Below are 12,682 nucleotides of genomic sequence, written 5' to 3'. Positions count from 1 at the left end.
TGTTTCAGCAATGCTTGTGAATAAGTTACCAGGAACACATGTCAATAATTAAGAGAAAAGTATTATTTTTTAATCTTAGAAGGCGATTTTGCAAAAATGAATACAAGCCCCAACAAGTACAAGTAAAACATTAAATGATTACTGGTTTAGGCTGGTTAAGGGCATATTAATCAGCAAGTGTCTGTTAAAAACCATCCCACTATAAAGGTGTAATTGACAATTAACACTGATCGTTAACCTATTAGATAACTCTCACACTCGATGTTGTTTAAAGGGCCCCACATGGCAGAGAAGGACAAAAAGTATTGAGGTATACAACTGTAATCCATTGATATTACAACCTGGCCTAGTGTTAGCACATCTCTATCTTCAATGATGCAGCATCAATAAACCGCTTCTGCTTAAGAGATCTGGGTGTCCTGAGTCTTCCTCCAGCATCTGAGATATATTTCAGTTTAATAACTTTTGATTCTGACACAGGAAGAGGGGACTGATTCTACAGTGCTATTAGAGAGTTCAGGACCATGGACAGGGCAGGGGCTGTCCAGCTGGGACACCTCACTGTCCATGGTGCTTAAATTCTGCTGAGCTGATTCTGCTTGTTTCCCAAGAATCACGATTATTAATGTGGACAGAGTTAAACAGGTAATGCTAATGGTCTTTTGTATGCATCCTCACCTAGTTCCACTGACTGGATAAAGTCCCCTTTACTGTGCAAATTAGCTTTTCCTGGTATACCCCTTTAACTTCAGTCTTTTAGCCCATATTACCTGACTGCTTGCAACGTAACACTGTTTGTCAGACACGCCACTAAATCAAAGCATATATTAAAAGTCTCAATCCTTCTATGCTCATATCTACTATTGTTTCTATATTCATCATTGGTCCTAGTGGGAATTCTCTTTTCATCCTCAGGTTGAGACTGACAAATAACCCACCATTATGTCTTAAGCCCCTTAAGGATACCTGAGGGTACAGCCACAGAGCCCAGCTGCCGGCATGCAGGAACAATCCCCGTTTATAATGAGTCAAAAGGAAAATATAGCTCGATTAAGTAATTTTATGTTCGATTGTTATGTGACGTGCAACATAACACGGCTCTACGCATCCCTGTACAGTTTAACTAACCAGCCATGCATGTCTGAAACGTCGTCTGCCTCCAACATAAAAGCCCAGTAAATCACCCTCTGCTGTCAAGCCGCTGATGAGTTTGCCCTGCACAAAGCCTCTGCAGCTTTTCCACCAGGCTGTTGTATACCCCTTCCCCTTCCCTCCCCCATCCCCCCCTCGCTGCCTCTCCTCCTCCACATCCAGTGCTCCCTCTTGCGCGCACGGTGAGCAGCAGCAGCAACAGCAGTGGCTTCAGCGCTTGTCTGACGCACCATCAGAGATGCGCATCTGAGTCCCATCGGCTGTCAAGGAAGACTCAGTCGACATCTCCCCGTAGGACCTCTGCAGCCAAGCTTTCTCCGTCATCTATCTCTGCGGGTTTGCTCGTCTCTTTTCCCCATGCCGTCGTCGTAATTTGTCCGATTTCGGCGCTGCGTTTGGCAGGGATGCCCGCAGTTGACATCTCTTGGCTGGGAATTTACTTCGGAGGTGATTTTGTATCCGCAACAACTGTCAGCGTGTGTTAGATCCCTGTCTACACCTGGGGAGGTAATCTCCATGATTTTGGGGCCATTCTTCAGGACATTCTTGTGCTTGTAAGATAAGTGCTTGAAATTAAAGGTGAGCAGAGGCGCTGAATCAGAGAGCTGTTTGACAGGAGATCGTTTGGATGACGGACACCGAGAGGCAAGAGCTCTCCCTCTGCAACGCCAGTCTCTGCGTCCTTGGAATATTCTCACACAGGAGGCACCGTTACTGAGTCGAAATATTTTCTGTTTGCAGTCATAGTCCACACAGGACGAGTTCGCCCACTGCAGGGGCTATCGCGGCTTTCGCGTCTGCTCTGTTTCGAAATACGGTTTCCTTGACGGGCGGGCGTCTGAGCATCCCGGACGAGCCCGGGTTTGCGATGCCCAAGCAGTGAGAGAGAGCACGGCGGGATCTCATCTGGTCACCCTGCACGGTAGCATGGCCCCAGCCCGGAGGGACTGCAGCGGCTGGGAGATGCTCCTCCCGACGGGATGCCTGCTCCTCTCTGTCTTGCTGTTTCACCCTGCCCTGGCCAAGGTGTGCAACGACCGCACCAAACACGGACAGGACAACAGCTGGTTCGCCAGGGACGGGGAACACTTGCCCATCATGGTCCTTATGCCCATGAACGAGTCGGCCCTGATGAGCGGCATCAGCCAGGGCATCGAGCCGGCGGTCCAGCTGGCCATCCAGCACATACGGGAGTCCAGGAAGTACTCTTTCTCGCTCATCACCAAAATCTACGATACCGAGGTAAAGACGCAGACTGAACCAAACAGCTATAGCCTATACGGCGCGTGTGCATGTGTACGTGTGTATAAGTGCGCGCAATTGGCCCCGCAGCGCACCACACTGTGCGTCCAAGGGGGGAAACGGTGTTCCTGGTTTTATGTTTGGTGTCTGAACAGCCTCGTTGTAGATGAGCTGGTTCTCACTGCGCTAAAGTCAACTGCTGTCGCCTGTTCTGCTGAATGACAGCGCGGTGTTGGTGCGGGGCTCTCTGGTTGCCCACAGCGCATTCACATGCATCAGAAGATACTGCAACTCCTGGGCACCGCGGAGCCTCACATCACACTACTGGTCTCTTTGTAGTGGCCGTTTTAATGGTTTACCGCAGTCCCATGATGAAGCGGGTTGTCCAAGATGTCTGATAATACACGTGTCATCCATCACCTCTACCTGGTTGGATTTCCACTGTTAGTTTGTTATGTGATCACCACCAGACAAGATGTGTGTTCAATTGAAGCTGACTCCGTGCAGCAAAGATGTTTCAGTCACGAATCCGGTGCATCTTTTAACGATTGAAGAACTGGTTCCCTGCGTGCCTGAAGATGGCGGTAATTGGATGTAGAGTTGTTTCGTCTCCTCGCATCTTTGGAAGGAGGTGTTCGAGTTCCAAATTGAGATCTGCTCATTCCGTAATAATAACAATAATATTCAAAGCTACCTCTCCAGCTGAAGTCCTCTTGAAGTTTAGTCATGATAAGATATCTACAATCCTTACAATCAAAATATAGGCGTGTTCACCATATAACGTTTGCACTCCAATTATGTGACTCATTCAGCAGTTTATCATAGTGGCCTTACTGGCTTCAGTGATGAGGACACGTCAGTTTAAAGAGTAATAATGTAACAATGGTTACATTATAATCTGTTTTGGAATCATCGGTTGATCTAGGTTTGTCTAATTAAATCTTCTCATGGTAACTCCTGCCCCTCGTCGACAAATCGTTAGAATTAATTTGGTTTTCACGTCCAGCACTTGTTCAGAGTCCTGTATGTGCACAGGTGCGTCTGTGTGAAAGAGCATTCAGATCTCTGTTGACAGAGGTAAGCCCTCAAAGGCAGCATGCGCTTAGACCATGAGATTAATATGCTCTAGTGAGAGTTATGATTTCCCCCCTTCTATTCCCTGGGAGGGAAAGATGAGCTGCTGCAGGAGGTCAGTAGGCCAGCCTGACATCCGCTCACTGGGAAACGTCGGATAGGGAAGCCAGCTTTCTAATACTGGCAATCAATGGGAACGGGGTTATTTGATGACTTTGTCGGCCAAGGCTAAACTTAATTACATCAGGGCACTGCCAATCCTCTGGTATTTGAGATTTGTTTTGTTCATTTTATTACATTGTAGGAAAAAATCCATTGTCCGAACATATCAAAAAATCAAATACTCCATGTCAGTCGATAAGAGATGTATGCTCAGCACTTATTTTTCCTTATTCTTCTAGTTGCGGGCCAAATAAAAAAAATGTTAGCGCTTGATTTATGTTATCAATGAAGAACTTTGACCAGATTTTTTTAAATAAGGGAAAGCACCCTGCCATTAACCTAAGCGTATATTTACAAATACGCAAACCACCTGGCACAGGCTGACATGGTGAAGTGCAATTAGAAATACCTATGTTACTGCAACATACTCCCCCCCCCCCCCCCCCCCCCTATATATTTACAGAAAATACTAAAGGGAAAGGCAAGAGACTTTTAAACATGAAACATGATTTCAATAACATGAGAAGCTGTATTTGTTTATATCAGCTGGAGTGGGCTGAAGTGTGGAGAGTGTCTTGGAGATTGACGAACTTTGCCCCGGGGCAGGGTTATTGTAGTGTCGACTAAATTGGTTTTGGAGCCCCTGACATGTTTATAGGAGCAATAATATAAAGATAGTGATGGTTGTGTTATTAACAATTTACCATGCATGCGCTCATTATACATTTGCCATAAAATCTCTTACTCGCACATGAAAAAAAAGAGTCCCTAACACATTCATACACACATGCACACAGCTTCCCCACATACCACATGCTTATGTCAGAAAACAATACATGCATCAGTGCGTTCGTTTTCAGCTAGCAGCAGGCCAAGTGTGTGATTGTGTGGTAGTCGTACACGTGTGTGTGTGTGTGTGTGTGTTTGTGTGGGCACTGGGATTTAGCCTGGCAGATGTAAGTAATCAGTCCCAGAGCAGAGGCTCTTTATCCCTTTATCCCCTGTTGGTGGAGCCATTGGTAGACTGAGCAGACCCGGTCCATTCCCGGGTGGTGTGGCGCTGGGCGGTGGTGCTGATGATGTGGATGGTGCGGCACTGGGGGGCTGTCCCACAGTAAAAGGCCTCAGAGCTGAGACTGTGTTGCTAGATTGAGGACTGAGGAAGCAGTTGCTTGAAGTAGAGCAGCTGTCCTGATGTGGACTGCATGATACTCTAATCGGAGATGGTTTGAAACTGGTCGGAACAGGCTGAGGAATATGTTTCAGCTATGTGCGCATTTTTATCAGGTTGCGGCAACTGCAGAATAATTTTTTTGCTTTGAAACCCGAGCATTGCAGGTAGAAAAGAAGCAAGATGGATAATATCTTGGGGAGGCTTAGTGCCGGAGCCAGAGTTGGTCGTCCAGTGCCGCTCTAGATGTGTGAGTGTGGGTTTTAGTGTAACTGAGGACTGATACTGTAACTGTGCAGGCTTAGAGGATCAAAGCTTTGGAGAGGATGGGAAGCACTGGAAGAGGATGGAAGGGAGACTTTGGGCAGTGAGCGCATTCTAGGCTAAGCTACGCTGGTTCACGGGTTTATGGGATGTGTGACGGGCCCTGTAAAAGGGGCCACTCAGAATAGTGAAACGTTGTAGGCTAAGTTTTTGAATTCATTGCTATCTTGTGTTAAGCTATGGCCGGTCATATCATACAATGAATATAAATGTAAACCTCACAAATCAAAAAGGCAAAGGTTACTGCAGATGCTGGGATGAAGGCACAAGGACTGTTTTAGGATATGGAGAAACATTTGTGAAACAGGCTTGCTGTGTCACACACTGAGGGGAATTGGGAGAGAAAGGGACAATGAAAGTCACAAAACTTTCATTATAGTCCTCCGAGAATAATGGGACCTGCAGTTTCACAGACTAAGGCAGTCACTTAAGTTTGAACAAATGAAAACTAGCACCTAATTCGTTTAGACCAACTCAAAAGCCAACCCACATAGCCCGCATCGAGGAATTGACATTGTTGCTTTAATTTGTAGTGCATCCGCTGCCTCACTCTAGGGACGAGCTAACAGCTCACATCAGATCTTATTGTTGGGGAAGTGTTGCTGCAGCCCAGTTTTGAGAAGTCAGCAAACGGCCTCACCTTGAGGCCTCTACACAATCGTTCTACCTATGGTGTCAAAAACCAAAGAATAAGCTTCCATACACTACATCTCAGTTGGTTCAGTGCCATGATCCCCTCAGCAGGGCTCACCACCTCCATTTGGCATTAACTAACAGATCAACAGCTCCGTCAGACAGTGACAGTGCAGTTTACAGACACCCCTCGAAGAAGAAAGCACAGACTTGTATGCTGTGAATTTTGAAATTCGGTAAGAACATGGCAGACTGAATAATTCATTATTTTGCCCACGTTTGAATAGTTGTTCAAACTGTCAATAAAAGGCAACAGCCCGAACACCCGTGCATTTGCAGTGATGTTGTTGAATGGAACCTTTATTTTTGATAGCATGTGATAACATAAAGCATAAAAAAGGACATGACAATGTTGTGGCTGATGCTCTTTCTCAACCTTTTTATTCTCATTTCAAAGTAAAGATTAATAAACACAGTATGAGTCTTTTTCATGGTTGGGGGTGTAACATACCCCCATAGGTAATGGTGTAACCGATAACACGTTTCAGCATGTGTTGTGTTGCTGCTTAGACTCTTTGTGCCGCAACTCTACTTCCTCCTCCTCCCTTGTGTTATTGGTTGATTGGTGAATAGGGACCTACAGGCACATCCATCTGGGGGTCTGGTGGTATATACAGGCTGACAAGCTTTTTGTCTAGGCCTTTTGGCCAATTTTGTTTTGTGCTTAAATCCAGAGTGTTTGTGTTTTGTGAGCTATCGAGTCAGTGCATAGCACCTGTGTAGGTTTCTAAGGTCAGAAAAAGGCATAATTTAGCTGTTAAATGTCAGTTGATCATTTTAAATCTGAATTTCTCTGTATGTTTTGTATTTTAATTTGCGTAACATTCCTCTTTTGTGCATGTTGATTGTGAGTTGGATTCAGGATTTTATGACTCCATCCTCCCCCAGACCTTTGGGTCGTCACATCAGAGGTGGATAGTTTCATCTAAAGCAAGAAGTTATATGATAGCAACCAATGGAAACTTCATCTTTCTAACAAATGCAGAGAAACTCTGTTGGAAGAAATCTTCAATAAACATACTGTACTTTAAGAGAATGTGCTCCTTTGCTATCATGCTTCATGTATTCTCGCAGTCAGAAGAATGAATACATGTATTTGAAAGGAAAATCAATAAAACTACAAAGACACAGAGTCTAGAATTGGAGATGTGGAACTTGGTCATGTGCAGTGCATCAGATACAGTATGCATATGGGTATTTATAGTATATGATTTTGCACTGCTATGGGCCTCCTGAGACTATGTTAGTATTGACCTATGTTCAGATACTGCACAGAAATATGTACAGTATGTTTTTTCCCCCTTTCTCCCCTCAGAGGACAAGATGCAACATGTCACATTTGTGTACATGTTGGCGAGCCTGAAACCACCATACAGTGCACTCGTTCACAGGAGGAAGAGCACGCCTCTAAGCATACGTGAGGAATTCTGTCATTTTGTCAGAAGAAGTTAGTTTTACTGTGAAAAGGGATTTCCGTAATGGAGGTCAGGGTCCCATTAAGCATAGGTCCTAAATCAAGGCAAGCTGGTTCAGGGCTGTTGGGTTTTAAGGGTTTTGGAGATGTCGTTTCAAAAGCATATTTCTATATGGATGACATTTATAACACACACGCACAAAGATGCACACAAACAAACACCTAGTCACCGACCCTCAGAGATGAACACATACTGTATATATGGAACCATGCAAGCACCAGCATGTACGCAAGTCACTATCTCTTTATAAGTAAACACACACACATGCACACGCACACCCACGCACACACAACAATTTCACTATAATCCACCTCTGATCTTCGGTGTAAAACCTTCTGACATGGGCCAAATGAAGCAGCACCTCTGGACCCTTTTTAGGGCAGGGTCTCGTATTGTTTACAACATATTATCCATATATGTGACATCTTTTCAACACTGTAGCAGTGACCCAGGAGGAGCAGGTCAACACATAATAGCTGTCTTTGTTGAAGGAAGAGGCTGAACATTCAGGGGTAGTAGAGGAAGGCAGCCCGTAACAGCCCGGGTACTTTCCGGTCGTACAGAAAGTGCTGAGTGGGGCTGTATTCACTGACCTGACACAGATAGTGGCGATCAATGTTCAGCAGCCCTTCTCAAAGAATGAACAGGATCTCAGGGGAGAATCAGAGAGAGGCAATAGAGAGACCGAGATGTGTAGGGTTGTGAGATGGAGATCCTGAAATAGGATTATATCATTCTCCGTGCAGGAAGAGGAAATGGCCAGTCTCTTAATTCTTATCGGATCATAATGTAATGCCATTTGCGTTATTTCTCTGAGGCTACATAGTTTAATGGCCATGTGAAAAAAGAAGCAATTACTGCATGCAATGAGGTATGAGCATTAGATCGGTTCGAGGCTCCCGAGATTTTGTGTTGTTACACTATTGCAGGTTTAAGAGAGTATTGTTTTGACATCATAATGTTATTTATGTCCGGTTCATTCAAAATTGGAGAAATATGTATCATTGTTTAACACATTAGAGCATTAATTGTGCTCCTTTTTTCTGAGTCAGGCTTCCAGTGGCCTGGAGGGCTGATGTAACCAGAAACATGAACTTTCCTGATGAAAGACGCTCGTATCTGCCCTGAAGCCATCTTTATAACTGATAATCTGAAACACAAGCACACACATTATATGACCAATAAATTAATAAACTACATGTGCTGTACTTAACATTAATCTGCAAATACACCCCTGCACACACAGTTGCTTGACCAGTGCTCCACCTTCTAAACCTTACTGTGGGAAGCAGGCAAAAAACAATTGTCATCAATCATTTGAAACATGAAACAACTGCTTTTGTACTATGCATGTTTTTCATTTCCTTTGTACACTCGGCCTGACCACTCTATATGAATCTTGCATTTCTCCTTTTGTGTAATTTAATTTGATAAAAAATGAAAATAGATCTCACTACAGTAAGTAAATAGATGATGAATAGACCTGATCACTGGTTCTGTTTATCCCAGATGTTTGTCCTGCAGAAATATGTCAGGTTTTTTTCTGATCTGCTTCCTCTTACACTATATTAATCACAGAGCGTCTTCTTCCTAATGTGTTAACCACACAATACTTTATTGGAAGTGTTATTGGTATTCCGAGCATGAAATTCAATAGGAGACTTCAAGTGTGACAAAAACAAATTAGCCTTCTGGCTTTCTCCAGAGAACACCTTGAGTCGATTACAGCGTGTTGGACTGAATCTCACTGTTTGTGCAAGTATTTGGCTAATTGGTTAGAGCAAGAGAGTGTTTGGAATTATCTCTTGTCCGTGGAGTCACCCTGCAGGGCCCGATGTAGTCGCCCAGTCAAAGGCTAATCACGTGAGAGAGGCGATGACTGAATTCAGTTTCAAAAGCATCTTTAGCGAGTCCCATTGGCCGCTTTGTAAAACAGCTGGAATGTGTGTTTGTCCACGAGTGCTGCTTCGAGGGTGGGAAAGGATTGGGGATGAGCGGATTGTGTGGGTGGAGGAACTCATGTAATTTTAGCAGTGGCTGCTGAATGGGATTCTGGACACTATCACACACTGATGTTGTTAAAATTCAGAGAATAAAACTGGAGTCTCATGTGAAATTCAAGATAGCAGAATGATGATATTGATATTTTACTTTCCGTTAAATAAGTTTAGTTTAATTTTAATTAGCTGTATGAGGCTTTAAAAAGGGGGTTAAATGTCAGCTCAGACTCCTGATTTGTCAAACGTGTGTAGAGGACCTTGCTACCTCATTTACCTCAGAGGATACTTAAGCTGCATTTCTGGATAATGGGAGGAGGTGGAGATGGGTCGTCCATCTTTATTTGTGTCTACGATCTACACTCATTGACAACTCTACTGTCAGCACTATCGTTTAGGTGGTGTTAAATGAATGACTAACTAGTAGAAAGAGTGCTATGTATTCCAATGTCAGGAAGAGCAACCTCATCCACAAAGACATGGAATAAGAATAATGTCAATAATTAACATGCCACCATAGTTTAATACATTCCAGCATCGTACCTCACCTGAAAAGATTATTACAGTATCTAAAACTCTGCATATGTTGCCCTGAATTCATCTAATCCTAATTACAACCAGGCGACACGGTCCTGTAGTAAAAGCTTTAATGAATTCAGTTTGTGATAATCAATTAGGTTTCAAATGAATTTGTCATTGTCATATTTTAATCTTCGTTTCTTTGTGCGGTCCTATTGTGTGTTCCCAGCAGATGCCGTGATGAGACATCTGTTGGCTGCTCGTCATCTTTTCCTTTTCTTTTCTCTGCTGCTGTCGAGACGCACAATGATTCCGAAAAAGGTGGCGAACCAGGCATCTGGCTGCCATTAACATTAAACAAACAGTTACTCTCTGATTCACATGGCTGTATCGCTGTGCTGAGGGAGGCACACCCACAGGGAAATCACCCAGGAGATGGAGACAAGGGTGGTGTTGGTAGGACGAAGAGGTGGGGGAGCCAGAAAATTGGGGTCTTGAGGAGGTGGGGAGTGGAGACTTAGAAGTTGAGGAAGCTAAACTGGAGGTAAAAACAGCTTTAGAGATAGGATGTGGATGAAAATCTCCCATCTATATTCACTGCTGCTGAAAATACTGTTAAGATGGCTGCTGCCATGTTGTGTGCAACACTTAAGTCTGTCTGTCTGGCTGCTACTGCTGGTGTATCTATAAAGCTGCCACTGATCCCCAGCCAAGCCATTTGCACGGACAATTAACAGAGAATGTTTATCTGCTGCTATAGCTTGTTTTCTGCAAACAGCTGAAAAAGGAATCGCTCTTTCTATCCCCCAAATGTGGTTTGAGCTTTAGAATGCTTTCAGTACCTCGGACTTGGTCGGTGAACGGTTTCATAAGGATATATGTGATGTTGCTGTCTGTTGACTGACCTCACTTCTCTGCAGACAAGATGCAGGAGAATATGTGCCCTGCTGCTGCTGCTGCGTGTCGGGGGAGTTTCCATCACTAAAAGGCTGCACATACAATATGTGTATGAACGGGAGAGACACTGAGGCCAAGGAGAAACAGAGGGTGTATGTGGGAGATGGTAAAATGACATCTCCTCTAATGTTGTTTGACCTTTAACACTTAAACAAAGCTGACTCCGACCAAGGTGCTACTCCTCCGGATGACCTTTTTTAAAAGAGGACCTGTTTTCCAATCAATATATCCCCTTTGTCAGCCATTATTATGCCTTAATCCTTAAATGTACCCCCCCCCCCCCCCGTTTCACTCCATCACTGTCTATTTCCTTCACACCTCCGCCACCTAACACACGCACACACACACACACGCACACACGTTGCACATACACGCTCGCCGGCACCAGGTTCACCTCTGTGGCTCTCTGTCCCTTTTCCGTGAGTGGACAGAAATGAAAGGATTATCGTGGAGAGGGTGGGGCATTGTCATTAGAGATTGGACAAATACTCTGCGCATGTTCCTGTCTGTCGCTCTCAAGGGGGCCCAGCTCAGAGCAATAAGCAGAGAGAGTTTGTCCTTGTCAGTCCTGTAATTACATTAAAGCTCATGTAATTCTTGACCAAAAAAAAAAGAGGAGTCGACCATTGTCTGCTTCTTTTGAAGATAAGCGTACGTGTGTACGTGGATTCTCACTTATAAAGAGATAGTGACTCGCATGGTTCCACATGTACAATATGTGTTTGATTCTGAGGGTTGCTGACGTGTGTGTGTGTACGTGTGGGTGGGTGGCTGGGTGTGGGTGTGTGTATTATCTTGATCTTCACACAATGTGTTTGATTATGGCGTGTGTGCGTCCAGTTCCCAGGGGTGAGTGGCAGTTAACACTTATTCCCAGATTCCCAGGTGTGTTGGCTGTCATGGCCACAGCTGGGATGTGCAGTGGCTCAGGCAGGTGAAACAGAAGATTAATGGCCTTTCTTATTGTGTCTCTGGCTTTGTCACCATGACATGCATCTACACGTGCGGTCTCTTTTTATTCGATTTTTTCACAATCTTTTTCTATCGCATCTAGCGCTGGTTATGTCATTTTGATCCAGAGTCTGCGCAGTAGTGATCCTGGTGTGAAATTGTTTTATCAAAGTCCCAATGATACATGTGTTCAGCAAATCGTGAGTCCATCTCAGCTCTCAATATAATCAATTCAGTTCGATCCATGTCCCATCTACTATCATGGAGAGGGTGAGGTTTATGATCTGTACTGCAGCCAGCCACAAGAGGTCGATCAAGTTGATTTGGTTTCACTTTTATAGAGCCTTAAAGTTTCATCATCATTTTTAAACATAATTAATACCATTAAACAATAACATATTTAGAAGGAATATCAACAGTTTATAAAAATTATTGCTTGGTTTAAAGATGAGAACTTCTTAAAATTCCTCATCAAAAGTGTGACAGTCAAATATAAATAAACCAAAATATATACGTGTACAAATAGCATGAATTTAATTATATTCTCTGAATGATCCGGCACGATCGGTACAGTGTAGACAATGGAAGCAGTTCCAACCATCAAACACTTTCACTCTCCTTGGCTCCACTTTTTTGTCTTCCCAGCTTTGATGATTTGCCTCTCTGGGTTTTCGTATCAGGTCATTGTCAGCGCTGTTCCTCCGTCCTCAGATGCTCAGCTGAAGGAGCCGCTTTCAGAGTCTCAGTCACACCGATAAGGACCTTTCTTGAGCACCTGTCGGAAGCACAGCCTTCACACTTATTATTTTACAGAAACAGACTGCTGCGGATTTAATACATTAAAGCTTCCTTGAGCAATATCTCATGCTTTTGTGCTCATCCAGCTGTAAGGAAACAAACTGTCATTTCGAGTTTTGCTTTTGCTCTCGCGGTGTGTGCCATTTAGATTTTGCGGTTGTCAAACA

The 12,682-nt window shown here is 44.0% G+C and overlaps 1 protein-coding gene across 1 annotated transcript in view; it reads left to right on the top strand.

Annotated features, from left to right (window-relative positions):
• Nucleotides 1-2,079: 2,079 nt before the first annotated feature.
• The window catches only part of gabbr2 (gamma-aminobutyric acid (GABA) B receptor, 2), a 161,801-nt gene continuing 151,198 nt past the window's right edge, over nt 2,080-12,682 (top strand). Inside the window, exon 1 of the mRNA XM_053447464.1 lies at nt 2,080-2,394. Within this exon, the coding sequence (XP_053303439.1) occupies nt 2,080-2,394 (315 nt within the window). The remainder of the gene's footprint in view (nt 2,395-12,682) is intronic.

Source organism: Pleuronectes platessa, chromosome 18 (assembly GCF_947347685.1).
Source record: "Pleuronectes platessa chromosome 18, fPlePla1.1, whole genome shotgun sequence".
Classification (NCBI taxonomy): domain Eukaryota; kingdom Metazoa; phylum Chordata; class Actinopteri; order Pleuronectiformes; family Pleuronectidae; genus Pleuronectes; species Pleuronectes platessa.
The sequence above is the reverse complement of the archived record's forward strand: the minus strand, read 5'-3'. Positions and strand labels throughout refer to the sequence as shown.